Source organism: Sus scrofa, chromosome 2 (genome assembly GCF_000003025.6).
Source record: "Sus scrofa isolate TJ Tabasco breed Duroc chromosome 2, Sscrofa11.1, whole genome shotgun sequence".
Classification (NCBI taxonomy): domain Eukaryota; kingdom Metazoa; phylum Chordata; class Mammalia; order Artiodactyla; family Suidae; genus Sus; species Sus scrofa.
The window spans coordinates 46881115-46899572 of record NC_010444.4 but is presented as its reverse complement, the minus strand read 5'-3'; the positions used below and the strand labels follow the sequence as shown (position 1 = coordinate 46899572).

At 41.0% G+C, this 18458-nt stretch overlaps 1 protein-coding gene across 1 annotated transcript in view; it reads left to right on the top strand.

The window, feature by feature from the left end:
• Positions 1 to 18458, top strand: part of PARVA (parvin alpha) — a 189022-nt gene that overhangs the window by 128530 nt on the left and 42034 nt on the right. The window contains 2 exon segments of the mRNA XM_021083311.1: positions 6888 to 7028; positions 17953 to 18068. Of these exon segments, the coding sequence (XP_020938970.1) occupies positions 6888 to 7028; positions 17953 to 18068 (257 nt within the window).

Sequence of the window (18458 nt, the reverse complement as noted above, 5' to 3'; positions counted from 1 at the left end):
CCTTCTGGAAGAAGCAGGATTTCAACCAGATAAAGAATCTCTCTAAAGTATCTTACTGAGTAAAAAAGAAAAAGAAAACATGGTTCAGAGCTGTGTGTGTGTGTGTGTATAAATATATATATATATATATAATATATATATATATATATACACTACTGTGTGTTTTCATTAAGAAACATATCTAAGCTTGAGCATATAGAGAATATCTATGGTAAGTCATAATAAACTCTCTGTAGAATGGAACTAGGGAACTTGGGACTACAGTGGGAAGAGGGGACTTAATTTTCACAGCTTGAATTTTTTCCATATTTATATATTATCAACTTTACAAAAAGGGGTAGAATACATATGTGAATTGCAATAACCAAACTGAATCAATCAGTAGATGTCAAATAATGCTTCATACATTTCAAAAACTATCCCAAGTAAAATAGGAATAAAAGGAAACTACCTAAATATGATAAAGACGGTTTATACAAAACTTAACAGTGAATACATTAAATAGTGAAATATCAAAGCCATGGTATTCGGGACAAGTGGCTATCACCACTGTTATCAGTGTTTTAGATATACTAGTTAATGTAACAAGAAAAGAAAATAGATTTCTGGGTATTTGTTTGTTTTTTCTTTTTAAGGCTCTACTTGTAGCATGTGGAAGTTCTTGGGCTAAAGGCTGAATTGGAGCTGCAGCTGCAGGCCTATGCCATAGTCACATCAATAATGGGTCCAAGCCATATCCTGTGCTGCAGTTTGCAGCAACACCAGATCCTTAACCTACTGAGTGAGGCCAGGGATTGAACCCACATCCTCACAGATACTTTGTCAGGTTCTTAAGCCAGTGAACTACATTGGGAACTCGAGGAAATAGATTTTTGGAGTCAGCAGTATAGCTAACTAAATATTCAAGCAGATCCTCTTGATTTGCATACTTTAAAAAATCTGGATAAGTCTTAAAAAATGTATTTTTGTATTGGAATGGAAGGGAAGGAAATCCTTCAGGTGCCAAGAACAACAAGGAGGTGTAAATCCAGTAAAAATTAGTGTTAATTTCTAATGGCCTTTATAGCCTGAGGTTTAATGGTTCACACAGGCTCAAGACATGAAGCCTGAGTGGAGTCTGAAAGGAAAGGGGATGAGATCAGAGACCCCCGAATAAGCCAGGGTCTTTGAAGGGTAATACTTTCAGTGGGTAAACTAGAAAATCTTATCCCACAGAAAGGGACAATAAGGATAAATATCTATCTCAGCCTTGGATATGAACAAAAAAAATAAGTGTGCACTTGATAATTCTTTATCATCAAATATCTGTACTTACATAGATTTTAGGGCTAGGATTCAGACAACTTATGTGGCTTTAAAAGCTCCAAGCTGAAAATGTAGTTAAAAGTTGTTCCAATTTGCTAGTGCACCACGAGGCAGAAGCAAACATGTGCCCTTTTAAAGGAATGAACTTTAAACTCAGGCCACAAAAAATTCCCAGAGATAAAATTTGAAGGCAGATCAATTCAAAATCAGGAATCACCAAACACATGAAAGTATGCCACCATGAGCAAGCATCAGCCAAAACAATAAACTGAAGATTTATTCCACAAATGCTATGATCAGTAGCAATTGATCAGTTACTGTATATAAAATATATTTAATATGTCAAGATAAAAATTTTAAAAGACTTGAAAGGATGAGAAAAGAACACGTAACTGTCAAAATTGGAAGGCAAAAATGAAAGAGAACAAAATAGAACTTTTAGAAATGAAAGAAAAAATGAACTAATGAAATTAGAAACCTCAATGGATTGGACACAGCTGAAGAAGAAATTGGTGAGCTGGAAGATGGCATTAAATAAATTACCCATAATGAAGCATTAGAAAGACAATGGATTGGAAATTGAGAATTAAAAGACAGAGGAGGAGTTCCCATTGTGGCTCAGCAGAAACAAATATGACTAGTATCCATGAGGATGTGGGTTAGATCCCTGACCTCTCTCGGTGTGGGTCAGGGATCCAGCATTGCCATAAGCTGTGGTGTAGATCACAGATGCGGCTCAGATCCCACATTGCTTGGCCATGGAGTAGGCCAGCAGCTGTAGCTCCGATTTGACCCCCAGCCTGGGTACTTTCGTATGCCTCAGGTGTGGCCCTAAAAAGCAAATAAATATATATATATATAAATAAAAAATAACTATTAGTAAATAAAGACATAGAGAAAATAGAACATATGACTAATTGGAATTCTAGCAGGAGAAAAGAAAGACTGGCGTATAGGCAATATTTAAAGACATAATAAGTTAGAATTTTCCATAATTGATGACAGATATGAATTCTCAGAGTCAGGTATCTCAGGGAATCCCAAACAGGATAAACATGAAGAAATCTTAATAATGAAACCTAAAAACACTGAAAACAAAAGATTAGAAACAGAAAAAAGAGATTACCTACAAAGGAACAATAGACTAAAAGCTTTCTTTCATCAGGAATAGTAAAATCTCAAAGATATTGATATGAAATTTTCAAAATGCAGAAAAATATTGTCAACTTACAGGTTTGTACCCAGATTGGGGCGGGGGGAGATTGGGTGACTATGCTTTAAAATGTGGAAAAAATTAAGGCTGAAGCAAATGTGTTTGCTTTTACTAAAAACAGACCTTTACAAAAGGAATTTTTAAAGGGTGTACTCCATAAAGAAGAAAAATGAACCCAAAAGAAAGATCTGAAATGCAATAGGAAATAAAGATGGAATCAGAATCCCATACAACTGTAGTACTTAATTTGGGAAGAGTGATTTGAGTCAGTGTGCTGAGGTCCTTGTATTATTTATTTAATATGTGGATCAAGAAACTAACATAATACTCTGTTAAGTTTAAAGACATATGATAATTTTTTTTTTTAGGAAGGCACTAGAATTATAAAACAAGGTGTATAACCTGTATACTAGTAATGGAGAGAAAATGAAATGAGAGAGAATAGAAACTTTAATCCAAAAACTAACAAGGATGGAGGGCAGGATAAAAAATCAGACAAGCAGAGTAGTAGAAATTTCAAAATAAGTTGGTAGGTGTAAATCCAAGTATATTTATAAGCCCAGCCAATCTAAATTTACTTTATCTATTTCAAATTAAAACATTAACTTGAAAAGATGAACATGGCATTCCCATGTTCATTGAAACATTATTTACGGTAGCTAAGATTTGTAAACAACCAAAGGGTCCATCAGTGAATGAATAGGCAAAGAAAATGTGAAGGATATATATGTGTATGTATATACACGCATACACACACACACAATGGAACATTATTCAGCCATAAAAAGAAACATATCTTACCATTTGCAACAACATTGATAGACCTTGAAGGCATCATGCTAAGTGAAATAAGTCAGGAAAAGACAAATACCTTATCTCATGTATTTGTTGAATCTAAACAAAACCAAAAATGAACTCATAGATAGATACAGAGAACAGGTGGTGGTTGCCAGAAGATGGGAGGGTGGTAGATAAAATGGGTGAAGATTGTCTGAAAGCACTAGTAACAGCAAAAGGGAGTAGTTATATCCATATATATTGACATAGAAAGATATCCATATGTTTTAATGGGGAAAAAACAGCAGAAAAATGTACACACTAATCTCATTTTCATTGAGAGAACTCTTTCTTATTGTGCATTATGAACATGACAGGATATATCTAAAATTATTAATAAAGGTTACTTTGAGATAGTCTCTCTACTCAAATCCACATAATGCCAATGTCAATGCCTAAAATAAAGCATCCAACAACAAAAATTAAAAGCAAGAAAATAAACCCAAAGCATAATAATTAAAGTGGAAAAAGTAAAGCAAATTTACACTTGCTAGGAGTTTCCTTGTGGCTCAGTGGGTTAAGGATCTGACATTGTCACTGCTATGGCTCAGCTCACTGCTGTAATACAGGTTCAGTGCTTGGCCCAGGAATTCTCATATGCCACAGATGTGGCCAAAAAAGAAAAAAAAAAGAATTACATTTTCTAAAATTTTAGTAATGCAAATAAATAAAGCAAAGCCATGGAAACTCTTCTCCCAAATAAGAATTGCCAGATGCTGAAAATATTTTTTTAATCTTAGAAAAAGTGAATTATAATTTAGTATCATAAACTACTTTAAAATATTGGTGAAAACAGAAAAACAATGAGTGTTCAGTAGGTAATGTGTAACATCCAATTTTTAAAAAACAAGAATAGAGTGGACAACAGTGCAAGAAAAATTACTGACCTAGACAAGACTCAGAGAACACACTATTCACTCTTAAGTAGTCCAGTGCCAGGGGAGGTTATAAATATGAAAATTCATAGGTAATATATAATACAATGCTATCAAAAAAGTGGTTCTCATGCTGCCACTCCTCCCCTTCCCACGTATCCACTCCACTCCCAAGACAATTGTCACTAATATATGCCAGCAGTCTTTTCTTCTGAGCCAAAATAAGGCGTCAGAGTTTCCCTTCACTGAGAACTTTGGGCAGCCTCTCTACCAATGGCCAGTGCACCTCTACCAAACACTGGTGGTTGCAGTGTAACTTGTCATCTCTTCAGTAGAAGAGGATTCAAGGTAAGAATTCATAGCCTGAAAATAGAAAAGACATGCAATTTCTTTAGAAGGTTTAACATTTTCGAGAAAGACATTTAGATAACATACTTGTGAAATCCCTGAACTTTAGAATAAAGAATGAGGAGTTCCCGTTGTGGCTCAGTGGGTTACGAACCCAACTATTATCCATGAGGATGTGGGTTCAGTCCCTGGCCTCGCTCAGTGGGTCCAGGATCCGGTGTTGCCATGAGCTCTGGTGTAGGTCACAGACGTGGCTTGGATCCCACGTTGCTGTGGCTGTGGCATGGGCCTGCAGCTGCAGCTCCAATTCAACCCCTAGCCTGGAAACTTCCATGTGCCACACCTGTGGCCCTAAAAAGAAAACAAACAAATAAATAAAAAGAACTATGGTGCCATGCAACTAAGGAAAAGAGAAAAATAACATTTCAGGTGATCACAGGTAAGAATAGCTTGAGATCTTCCTATCAAGATACTGAAAAGAATCCTTAAAACTCCAGAACCTGCAGAAATGTCCCAGTGGGCAACGTCATCTTCCCAGAATCACTCAAGGGGTATTTGAGTTGAATAAGCTACAACTACTGACAAATAAATAATATAAGCTGAGGGAACCATTGATGTATGGCGAAGTTTAGTTTGTATGGCAGCCCTTAAAAATGAGCAGAAAAGACATTTTAAACATGTTTCAGAGATTCAAATTCTATAATCCTTAAATGAATTGTGGAGAGTGGATGAGGTGAACCCAATAGCAGACAAACATTTCCCATTAGGGAATCCAAAGTTATTCTTTAAGTCTTACCTTAAAAAAGTCTAATCATTTTATTAGTCTGAATTTAAATTTAAATGATTAGACTTTTTTTTTTTTTTTTGACTTTAAGTAATAAGGGGTTGGGTCATTCTACACAAAAACACTTGATTTTATTTATTTATTTATTTATTTTTATTTATTTATTTAGTCTTTTTTTTTTTTTGGCTTTGTGCCTTTGCTAGGGCCTCACCCGTGAGGCATATGGAGGCTCCCAGGCTAGGGGTCAAATCGGAGCTGTAGCCACCAGCCTATGCCACAGCCACAGCAATGCCAGATCCTTAACCCACTGAGGGAGGCCAGGGATTGAACCCGTAGCCTCATGGTTCCTAATCAGATTCGTTAACCATGAGCCACAAAGGGAACTCCAAAATCACTTGATTTTATTTTATGTTTTTAGTTGGCCCACAGGGGATCCAGCCTATGACCTTGGCATTATTGGAAGAGTCATTGATTCCAAAACACACCAATATATGTACACTCAAGATGAAAGAGCATTTCAATTAAACTATTGCCCAATGCTTTCTTATTGCTTAGAACTTTTATATTCTACTTTTTGAACTTGCTTTTGTAAGCTTATTGAGACATGGAAGTGACCACACTATGAAAAGCCATGACCAAATTCACGCACATGAAAGCAGTGATGACTTTTACACCTTCCATCTGGCTGTCTGTAATTATAGAATACCACTCATTTAAGACACAGCCTGATTTCAGGGAGGTAAACGTGTGAAAAAGATATGTGCCTTAGAATTGATGAAATAGGGGAGTTCATGTTGTGGCTCAGTGGTTAACGAATCCAACTAGGAACCATGAGGTTGCAGGTTCAATCCCTGGCCTTGCTCAGTGGGTTAAGGATCCAGCATTGCCGTGAGCTGTGGTGTAGGTCACAAATGTAGCTTGGATCCCGCGTTACTGTGGCTCTGGCATAGGTCGCAGCTACAGCTCCGATTAGATCCCTAGCCTGGGAATCTCCACATGCTGCAGAAGCAGCCCTAGAAAAGGCAAAAAAAAAAAAAAAAAAAAAAAAAAAAAAAAGAATTGAGGAAATAGGACACATCAAATTAGTTATCTCCCGGTGGATTTAAAAGGAAAGGCAGTGCTTAAGACAGATAAACGGGATTCAGCAGGACACATGTTGTACTACAGGAGTGTTCAAAACACCTTGAATAAGGACTTGAGCACTGCCCAAGGGACACACGGAAGGCTTTCCAGTTGGGACACAAGAACTGTCCTTGGAGAAGAAGGCAGAAGTGAAAAGAAGAGGGAAAACTCCAGAATGAGGGAAAAGAGCTCAAATATGACAAGCTGGATTAAATGTCCTCTTCTCTGGTCCTGAGGTCTTGGACACTCAAGGCACAATCACTGGCACCACCAGTACCACCATCAGATGAGGGGGTGGAGAGCAGTGTCCCTCACATTGCAGGTGCTTAGTATATATTTGGAGAGTGCATGAGTTAGGGCTGTCTGTGATGAAGTTAACGGCTCTTCTCTTTTGTCGCCCCAGAGAAACTTGAGAGTGAGAAGCTGAATGTTGCTGAGGTCACCCAGTCAGAGATTGCCCAGAAGCAAAAGCTGCAGACTGTCCTGGAGAAGATCAACGAAACCCTGAAACTTCCTCCCAGGAGCATCAAGTGGAATGTAGACTGTGAGTTTTGTAAAGGAAAAGGGGACTGTTGCATGACACCTGGGGTCCCTACCATGGGCTTTCCCCCAGGAAGCTACATAGGATGCCTGGAGGCTCCAGGTGGCTGTAAACCCATTCATCTCTGAGTGAACATGCCTTTCTTTAGAAAGAAAGCTTATCAGGAATTCCCATTGTGGCTCAGTGGGTTAGGAACCTGACTACTATCCATGAGGATGCAGTTTCAATCCCTGGCCTCCCTCAGTGAGTTAAGGATCTGGCATTGCCACGAGCTGTGGCATAGATCACAGATGCAGCTCGGATCTGGCGTTGCTATGGCTGTGGTGTACTGTGGCTCCAATTCAACTCCTAGCCCAAGAACTTCCATATACCACAGGTGCAACCCAAAAAAAAAAAAAAAAAAAAAAAAAAGACAGACAGAAAGTTTATCATCCATATCCAATGAAAGCTGGAAAAATAGCAAAATGTTAACATCTAGTGTGCCTTTTCTATAAAAGGCTTTCTGTAGAAACCTCATGTGAGATTGAAGGAGAAGGAGGCTCTGACCTTTCAAGAAAGCTCTGATCTCCAGCTTGAAGAGGCTCTTGGGAGCAGAGATGCCTAGTTCGGGCAGCTGAGAAGTGGGGAGCAAGGACTTGGCTCTGTTCTGACACCCACGCCCTTCTTCTCACCCCCTTACTGTCCAGAGGGAGAATAGATATGGCTGAGAGCATAGGCACTGGAAGAGGATTTTAAAATTCCGGTTTTTACACCAGTATAGCTCAAGGATCTCAGAAAGTATAAACCATTCATTCTTTTGCTGCCTCAAGGGTCTGGCTGTCTAATATGGACTTAATTGTGTCCAGATCAGAGTCAACATGAAAGCAGCAGATTTGGGTGAATCCAGTAGCAACAACATATTTCCCACAGGGAACCCAGAGTTGTTTTGTTTTTTGCAATAGATGGAAAAAAAAATTTTAAATAGATATAGATCTATATTTATATATAAAATAGTTTCTTACAAAACAAAACCAAATAAAACGAAAAATGAAAACCAACTTAAAAAAACCAATGACAATAACAAAAAAAATCAAGCAGGATAGAGCTGGGCTTGAGGCCCAGGGTGGGCCCCTGGTGCTGCCCTGAGTCTGTGGGCCGGTGTGAGCTGGGGAGGTCAAGCTGCTCATTCGCCCTTCTGCTTAGGGGCCTGCACAGTCCTGTTGGCCAGAGTGGGGGTGCTGCCTGAGGAGGAGGCGTCTGGTGTCTGGGAGGGGCACAGGTAGGGGCTGAAGAGCTTCCTGTGGAGCAGGTGGTGGAGGGAGAAGTCCTAGAACTGACAGACAGAGAGGCCCTGGCAGGGTCTGTCCTGGAACAACTCGACATGCAAAGCCATGGCAGCAGGGCGGGGCAGCCCCAGCAGCAGGTGCACGATGGTGCTGAAGCCGTCCTTGTACAGCAGGCGGCCGAGCCCCTTGGCCTGCTCCTCGGCAAAAAGCTCAAAGGCCAAGCAAATCAGCTCCTCTAGGCTCCTGCTCCCGTCCAGAGCTGCCAACGCGAGGGCCACATCTCAGAAGTCCACCAAACCATTGACATCCTGCTGGAAGTAGCTAAAGGCACCAGCCACCATCTGGAGGTCAGAGAGCTGTAGCTGCCTGGCAAACTCTTCCTGGCTGATCATTTGACTCTGGCCAGGCTCTGCCCCAGTGTCCACACAGCCAGGGGATAGCCCAGCCTTCCCAAGAGTTCCTGTTATGGCTTTGGTGGGTTAAAAATCCAACTAGTATCCATGAGGATGATGGTTTGATCCCTGACCTCGCTCAGTGGGTTAAGGACCCAGTGTTGCCATGAGCTGTGGTGTAAGTCGCATGTGTGGCTTACCGTATGCCAGAGGTATGGCCCTAATAACAAAATTACATATATGAATTTCGATTAATAAAATGATTTAGATTGTGGTTTTGGCCTTTAAGGATTAAGGAGTTAAGTGTTAGATCTTACTGTAGCCATTGTAAACAACTTAAAATGGACAACCCCCCACCCCACAAACCTTAAAAAGAAAATACTTTCTTTTTTTTTAATGATTTTTATTTTTTCCATGATAGCTGGTTTACAGTGTTCAGGCAATTTTCTACTGTACAACAAGGTGACCCAGTCACACATCCATGTATACATTCTTTTTCTCAGTACCTTTCAAATTTGGGAAAGGCAGGGAGGGAAAGATATCTTCTCCTCTCCAAGTTAGAGCCCCAGTAGCTGCTGCCTCTGGTGATCTCTTGAGCAGGTTCCTAACATCTGAGACGTCAAGTACCTCTTTCAGCCTAATTACACCTTTGCCTGCACAGCATAAGGAGCTGCCTCACACAGCCCCTCACACAGCACACAGTGCTGGGAACAGGGCACGATGCCCAGCACAGTAGATGCCTGCAGCGGGAGGAGGGAGGCACGGTGCTGGGCCCTGGGTGCTGCCCTGTGTCCCAGGAATGCTAAGAGAGTCCAGTGGGGGAGAAAAAGGGAGCTGGTAGCTAGATTGGGAACTGAATCTGCCTTTTGGAAATCCATAATAGTAATGAGCATTCAAAGCCTCTATGGTGACCTCTGCCTAGTGTTTTGTATTTTTTGTTGTTGTTTGTTTGTTCTGCTTTGTTTTTGTCTTTTTCTAGGGCTGCACTCGAGGCATATGGAGCTTCCCAGGCTAGAGGTCTAATTAGAGCTGTAGCCACCGCCTACACCACAGCCACAGCAATGCCAGATCCGAGTCGCATCTGCAACCTACACCACATCTCACAGCAATGCTGGATCCTTAACCCACTGAGTGAGGCCAGGGATCAATCCTGCACCCTCATGGTTCCTAGTCGGATTCATTAACCACTGAACCACGATGGGAACTCCCTTTTTTTTTTTTTTTTTGACCTCTGCCTAGTTTTGTTTGATCCTATTTCTCACTCCTTTGACTATAGACCATCTCTCTATACTTTTCCAAAACCAAACAAAACACCTTTTCATTGACCATGGGACCTGATTGGGGACATACTGAAATGGAAGAATGAAATGGTTTTGTTTGTGTTTAAACCACAGAAATGTATTTGCTCACAGTTCTGGGGGCAACAAGTCTGAGATCAAGGTGTTGGTAGGTTGGTTCTTTGGAGGCTGTGAGGGAAGGTTCTGTTCCAGGCCTTTCTCCTCAGCTCACGGAGGGCTAATTTCTTGCTGTGTTTCTTCACATTGTCTTCCTTCTGTACATAGTTCTATGTTCACATTTTCCCTTTTGATAAGGAAATTTGTCATATAGGATTAGGGGTTCACTCGGCTCCAGTGTGACCTCAGTTTAACTAATCCCATCTGCAGTGATTTTACAAAGTCCCATTCAGGATACTGGAGGTTAGGACGTCAACATATGAATTTGGAGCTGGGGGACACAGATCAACCCATAACATCTGGTTAGTCCCCCACCTACCTCTCCAGCCACATATACACTCCATGCTTTCTCAGCCTCTGTCCTTGTCATCTGGACACAGCCTCATTTACATGGGCTACAATATTGCCACCTTTCCCGAACCCTTTCTGGAAGATAAATCCTTCAGCTGAAACTTTCCTCATTCCATCTTTCCCATGCCCAGGCCATTCTGCCTGGCTTAAGAGTGGATTTTTTTATTTGTTCGTTTCTGTCTTTTTAGAGCAGCACCCATGGCATATAAAAGTTCCAGGCTAGGGGTAGAATCAGAGCTGTAGCCACCGGTCTACACCACAGCCACAGCAACTTGGGATCCGAGCCACATCTGCAACCTACACTGCACACATATAGCCAGATCGTTAATCCACTGAGTGGGGCCAGGGATCAAACCTATGTCCTGATGGATACTAGTCGTGTTCCTTACCAGTGAGCCACAACAGGAACTCCTGAGAGTGGATTTTTTTTTTTTTTCTCTTCAGGTCCGCACTCATGGCATATGGAGGTTCCCAGGCTAGATGTCTAATCAGAGGTACAGCTGCCAGCCTACGCCACAGTCACAGCCACGCCAGATCTGAGCTGCATCTGCAACCTACACCACAGCTCATGGTGGATTCCTTTCCACTGCACCATGGCAGGAACTCCAAGAAAGGACTTTTTTTTTTTTTTTTTTTTTAAGCTTTTCAGGGCCGCACCTGCGGCATATAGAGGTTCCCAGGCTAGGGGTCCAGTCGGAGCTACAACTGCCGGCCTACACCACAGGTCACAGCAAAGCTCGATCCTTAACCCACTGAGTGAGGCCAGGGATTGAACCTGCAACCTCATGATTTCTAGTTGGATTTTTTTCCACTACACCACGATGGCAACTCCCAAGGGTGGAATTTTTTAAAGCCACATCAGAACCATCATCTTCAATGGCTTCGAATGATTTGTTTGGGTTCATGTTCACTTTCATTTCTTATAGGAAAATGTGTATGAGTAAAATTCTCACTTGTATTGCCCCTCTCACCTGGTGCTTTTCATCTATTGCCATTACTGCCTCCATCAATGCATATTTTTTTCATATTTTTACTCGAAGACATATACACACTCACTTTGTTATCTTCTCTCTCTCTTTTTTTTTTTTTTTTTGTCTTTTTTTTTTAAGGCCGCACCTGCAGCACATGGAGGTTCCCAGGCTAGGGGTCCAATCAGAGCTACAGTCACAGCAACACAGGATCTGAGCTGCATCTGCGACCTACACCACCGCTCACGGCAACGCCAGATCCTTAGCCCACTGAGCGAGGCCAGGGATCGAACCGGCAACCTCATGGTTCCTAGTCAGATTTGTTAACCACTGAGCCACGAAGGGAACTCCTGTATCTTCTCTTAATATTGCATCATATGCATCCTCTACATCTGCATGTGGTCTTTGTGGTTAGAATTTTTGATAGCTGCTGTCTTTCCTGGAGTAGATACCCCATAGTTAACTTAAACCCTTTGCTGGCATCCTTTTAGGATGTTTTCTAGCTTATTGCTAATATCAGATAGCGCCAAGTTAAATGTTAGGTTGTGACTCTTTTTTATTCACTTGAATTATTCTCATCAGATAGATTTCCAGAATGGGGAGGAATTGTTGGGTCAGAGGGAATAACTCTGCGTAGCTCGCTCCCTGCAATGCCACATGGCTTCAGGCAGCAGTGGTTTCTGTGATAAGGAACAGGAGGGCACAGCTCCGACCCCCTCCCGTATCTTTCCTGGCTGTGTCTGGGGACATTATGTCATCTTTCCACTCAGGATAAAGGTGGTGGGGATAGCTGCTGAGTTACCAAGGTCCTTGATCCCGGGCTTTAAGGAATTCTTCCTTTTTTTTTTTTAATTCTGAACAGTATTTTTTCATTATTGAAAATTTAGAATGTACAGGTAAATGAAAAGAGATTTAAATAATATCTAACATATTTATGATGCTTATATGTCTTGTAGTAATCTAAATACTTTACATATTTTAGTCCCTGTAATACTCACTCAGCCATCTGAGATAAGAGCTCTCCATGGGGGTTCCTGTTGTGGCTCAGCAGAAATGAACCGACTAGTATCCAGGAGGATACAGGTTCCATCTGGGGCCTCGTTCAGTGGATTAAGGTTCTGCATTGCTGTGAGCTGTGGGGTAGGTCACAGATACAGCTTGGATCCTACGTCGCTGTGGCCATAGCATAGGCCAGTGGCTGCAGCTCCAATTCCACCCCTAGCCTGGGAACTTCCATATGCCACACCCGCAGCCCTAAAAAGCAAAAAAAAAAACAAAAAAAAAAAACCTCTCCTGTCCCCCTTCTACAGATGAGACAATCAAGGCATAGAGAGGCTAGGAAACAGTGAATGTCAGCCTCCTGAGGGCAAGGAGTTGTGTTTCTTTACTGTGAAATCCCTAAGACCTGGAAAAGCGACTGGCAGTCACAAAGCACAATACTCTTTGCCACCAAAGGAGTGTTATTTCCCCAGGGTTACATGAGTGGTGAATGGGGGAGCCAGGAACGAGACCCAGAGAGTCTGGCTGCAGAGCCTGTGTACTGAGCACCCTGCCCCATAACCTGCCCATCTGGACACAGGCACTGTCAGCCTTGTGGTGTGTTCCTTGAAGTCATGTGTGTGTGTTTGTGTAAGAAGTAAGTATGGCAATAAATAAGATGGATGTATATACTTTATATATAAAATATATTTTTATGAAGATGAGATCAACCTGTATGTATTGTTTAGATGATGTATATCTTTACAGATCATTTAATATCCTTCTATATGTCACATTTATATTTTATGACATAGATGAATGTGTCATCATTTACTTCACTAATGATGGATTTTAAGATTGTTTTCTCTTTTTTTCCACTACTATTAATACACCCTGATGAGTTCTCTCTGCACATAATTACTTCTTTAGGATAAATAAATACCTAGGAGGGGTGGTTCAGGGCCAAAGGATATGTACCTTTGAAGGTCCTAACATGTATTGTCAAATCACCTCCCCCCCAATTGCACTAATTTCTGTTTCCACTGCAATTCCTGTTTGGAGGACTCTTTCTAACTCAGCAGCTCCTTTGAAGTGGTTTTCCCAGCTCTGGGCACAGTGGTTGCAGTGCCCAGTTTAAACAGCCGAGTCTTGGCTCCTTGGCTGTGCTCTCTTTCTGCACGTTTACAGCCAGACAGTAGCACAGTGGCCCTGGATTCTGCCTGACGTCAGGGAGAAGACTCCCGGGAGAGGTGGGGAGAGATGGCAAGGATGAGAGTGCCCAGATATACAGAGGTTGTTAAGAGTTTTCTTAATTGAAAAGATAACATGTCTTTATTCTAAAGAAACATCTGAAATAGGAAACACAAAATCTTTCAACTGTAGCATAAATATTTTCTTTTTCTTACTTTCCTTTCCAAGTCTTGGCCACAAGTACATGCTTATATATGTGCATATATCTGAGTATTATGTACATGTGTATTTATGTATGTGTATGTGTGTATATATATATGAACAAATCCATAAATATATATTTACACTATTTATAGTTAACATATTACTAATGTTTATAGCTGCATTGTCTTAATGATTTCCAATGCATGCAAACTATTTCATTATGTGGATGTTCCGTAATTTATTAAAGCAGTGACAATTAAACCTGGGACTCTGAAAGAAAATACTCAGGCATCATTGAGAAGAGAAGCAGCTGTGGAAGAGCTACAGTTAGGACACAGGGACCAGAGTAATTGTATTCTTTTTGGTCAGTTTTGCCTAATAGCTTTGAGAATGAAAGATTTCTCTGCTTAATAAAAAGAAGGAAATTTGGAAACTGTTGGTCTAAAATCCTCTTGCCTTTGGATATGTATATGTTTCCCAGATTTTTAAAAAAAATGGTAATATATTACACAGTAATAACATCCTTTTTTTTCTTTTCCATTATGGTTTATCACAGGATATTGAATATAGTTCCCTGTGCTATACAGTAGGATCTTGTTGTTTATCCATCCTATGTAATAGTTTGCATCTGCTAATCTAAACTCCCAATCTATCCCTCCCCCACCTCCTCCCCCCTTGACAACCACAAGTCTGTTCTCTATGGCTGTGAACCTGTTACTGATTCATAGATAAGTTCATTTGGGCCATAGTTTAGGTTCCACGTATAAGTAAATCATGTGGTATTTGTCTTTCTCTTTTTGACTTACTTAGTGTGATAATCTTTAGGTCCATCCACATTGCTTTAAATGGCACTAATTCATTTTTTATTGCTGAGTAGTATTCCATTGTGTATACATACCATATCTTCTTTATCCATTCCTCTGTCAGTGGACATTTATGTTTTTTCCATGTCTTGGCTATTGTGCTGCTGTGAACATTGAGGTGCATGTATCCTCTTGAATTAGAGTCTTCTCCAGATATATGCCCAGGAGTGGGATTGCTAGATCATATAGCAACTCTAATTTTAGTTTTTTGAGGAGCCTCCATGCTCTTCTCCATAGTGACTGCACCAATTTACATTCCCACCAATAATGTAGGAGGATTCCCTTTTCTCCACACCCTCTCCAACATTTATTTATTTTTTAAAGCAAAAAACTATTGTTTTAATATTACATGTGGATCATGCCAACAGTATAGAGCATATCTATTGAAAAGTTCTAAGTGTGCTTGAATCCACTTCAACATAAGAAATGTCCTATTACAAATCAAAGGTCATAGACTGTGAAACATGCCTTCAAATCTGTGAAACACCTTCTCTAGCATTGTCCTTCCTTGTGTTCATCTGGTCTACCAGACAAGATGTAAGCTGAATGAAGCAGGAACTGCATTTTTTTTTTCTTCTTTTGCCCCTTTAAACCAAGTATTCAGAAGGAGACAAGGAAGACAACCTACTAGAATGCCAAAATAAAAAATATTATGATTCCTATTTACTTAATCTCATTCTTCTACTTTTTAAATGTTTTATAAGATTTTATTTATAAAATACCTACCTGGAGAGTCCATACACAAAAGTCCTTTTTTTTTTTTTTTTTTTTGACGGTGGAACTGATTTTTAATTTTATTTAATTGTACTTAATTTTTTAATGATTTTTATTTTTTTCCATTATAGTTGGTTTACAGTGTTCTGTCAATTTTCTACTGTACAGCAAGGTGGCCCAGTCACACATACATATATATATTCTTTTTCTCACATTATCACGCTCCATTATAAGTGACTAGATATAGTTCTCAGTGCTATACAGCAGGATCTCATTGCTTATCCATTCCAAAGGCAATAGTTTGCATCTATTAACTCCAGATTCCCAGTCCATCCCACTCTCTCCCCCTCTTTCTTGGCAACCACAAGTCTGTTCTCCAAGTCCATGATTTTCTTTTCTGTGGAAAGGTTCATTTGTGCCGTATATTATATTCCAGATATAAGAGATTTCATACGTTTGTTTTGTTTTTGTCTTTTGTCCTTTTAGGGCCACACCCACAGCATATGGAAGTTCCCAGGCTAGGGGTCTAGTTGGAGCTGTAGCAACACCAGATCCCAGCCACGTCTGCAACCTACACCACAGCTCATGGCAACACCGGATCCTTAACCCACTGAGCGAGGCCAGGGATCGAACCCGCAACCTCATGTTTCCTAGTTGGATTCATTTCTGCTGCGCCGTGATGGGAACTCCGTGATATCATATGGTATTTGTCTTTCTCTTTCTGACTTACTTCACTTAGTGTGAGAGTCTCTAGTTCCATCCTCTCCAACATTTATTTATTAACATCTTTTTATACCTAGCATGTATGTGTGAAAGAGAGAGAGAAAGAAAAACTGTGTAATGATTTCTCTCGAAAAAATTCCCAGGACAGGGCACTCATTGAAAGAGTCTGACATCTGTATGGTGCCCACAGTATAGCTCCATATTGTTTACCAAGACAGTCAAAATGACATGGTGTCCCCAGTGCGTGAGAACAACCTTTCTGACCACAGCTTTTCCAGCACTGTGTTTTGTCATTAAACGGGGAGAGGTACCAAAGGTCCTTACAACCCCCGGTAACCAGACTGCTCCAGTGGCAGTTCTCACTGGAAGAGCAACCGGATTTTGGTCTGTGCATCATGTCAGTGGGTCAGTCCCACACCAGGTGCCTTTTCTGATGCTATCACTATGGGTGACATTTAGTTGACTATGTCCAAAAGCCCAGAACTGAAACTTGTGGAAGGCCACGAGTTAGGAGCAGTTGGTCTGCTATTTGATGGTGGCAATGAGCAGCTGTTCACAGTCAGTGGAAAACCTTCTTTGAAGTAGCGGTGGTAACAGGAAACTCTAATGAGCTCCTAAGGAATGTCTGAATCATTTCCTTTTCTTGGTGATTTTTCAAAGCTTCTGTTAGAACAGATTCATTGATCCCAGGGCAGACAGAATGACACCCTAAAAATGGGCCCAGTTCATGCTAACCACGCAAAATGGACTTCTTTTTTTGTTCTTTCCTTAAATGCCCCATGTAATGAAGAGCCATAAGGCTTGTAGGACTGTGAAGGCAAGTATCTAAGGACTCTTCCCTTCTATGAAAGAAAAGGGGAGAATGTTGACATGGTTGCAATTGCTCTGTGCTAGGAGCTTTGCCTGTATGACATCTGGAAATTCTTACAACCTGTATTCTGCATAGGTACTGTTACATCCATGTGTGAAGCTGAGCAAATTGAGATTCAGGGGCCTTGAATGGCTCAGTATGTTAACAGTAGGGTTGTCAAGCAGAACTCAACCCCAGTCTACCTGATGCTGTGTGGTCCATTGCATCACAGTCTTTTTCTCCTCTTATCTGCTGAGAAAACTACAGCTCACTAGTTGCCCAGCCTTCTCTAGTATTAATGCCTCAACATCCAACACATTGCTCAGTAGCTATGGAAGCCAGCTGGGTCATGACATTGCCTTTCAGCTATTGCCCAAAGAGCATCACCTCAACTGACTGTATGTGGTACTCGCAAGAGCAACAAAGTCCTTTAGATGTCTCTCATGCCTTCCTCCAGGAGTCTTAAAGCCCACAACGGAGGAAGGACCAGTGTCCTGACTAAGTAGCCATTGATTGAGGGCTTTGTGTACAGCCTTGGGACAAGAATGATGATGATAACCTAAGGAGTTCACAGTCTGATGGGAAGGGAGAGGGACTACAGAGCAGACATGCTTTGCTTATTGGCACAGAGTGAACAAAAATGGATTCACACTTTATTGATTGGTAAAAAATAACACAGTAGAGATAGGAATGATCTGAGCTCAGAATTCAGCAATTGTTGGGGTCCTATGGGAACCTTGGATTAGACTGAAGAGACACCATATGGCAAGATGATAGAAGAAGAAGTTCCATGGGACCTGGCCAAGAACGGAGGGGGCCCAGGGTGAGGTCTTTGATGACCAAGGGGGTCCCCCTATCCATAGTGATGGAATCAAAGAGTCACTGGGTGTAGTACTGCTACATTTTGAATATCTGCTTTTATCTGTCTAGAACCTAAAGAAGGAATCTCTAATTGTTAAATTCTTTTATTTCAGCTGTTCATGCCAAGAGCCTGGTAGCCATCTTGCATCTGCTGGTTGCTCTGTCCCAGTATTTCCGGGCTCCAATCCGACTCCCAGACCATGTTTCCATCCAAGTGGTTGTGGTTCAGGTAAGTTAGAAACCACTACAAACATCTGCCCTTACAGGGGTGTGGGGCTGAGCTTCTGTGAGAGCTAAGGCACCCTGGGAACTTGCTAGAAGGACTGCTGGATGAACACAGAGTGTGTGTGGGTATGCTATGTGTTGGGAGGCATGTGACTGAGCTGCTTTCTGATGCATGTGGCTTCTCCCTGACATCTCTGCTGTGTATGGAAGAGGGTGTGTCTGTGTACTGTATATTTGAGGGTGTGTGGGGTATGTATTTGTGAGGTTTGGGTAGTAAGATTGGGAGAATATATCCTTATGTGTGTGTGTTCTGCAAACCATGGAGAATCTTTTTTTTTTTTTTTCTTGGTTAAATAAACAGTGCACAGGTATTGAGGAGAGATATCTGTACATG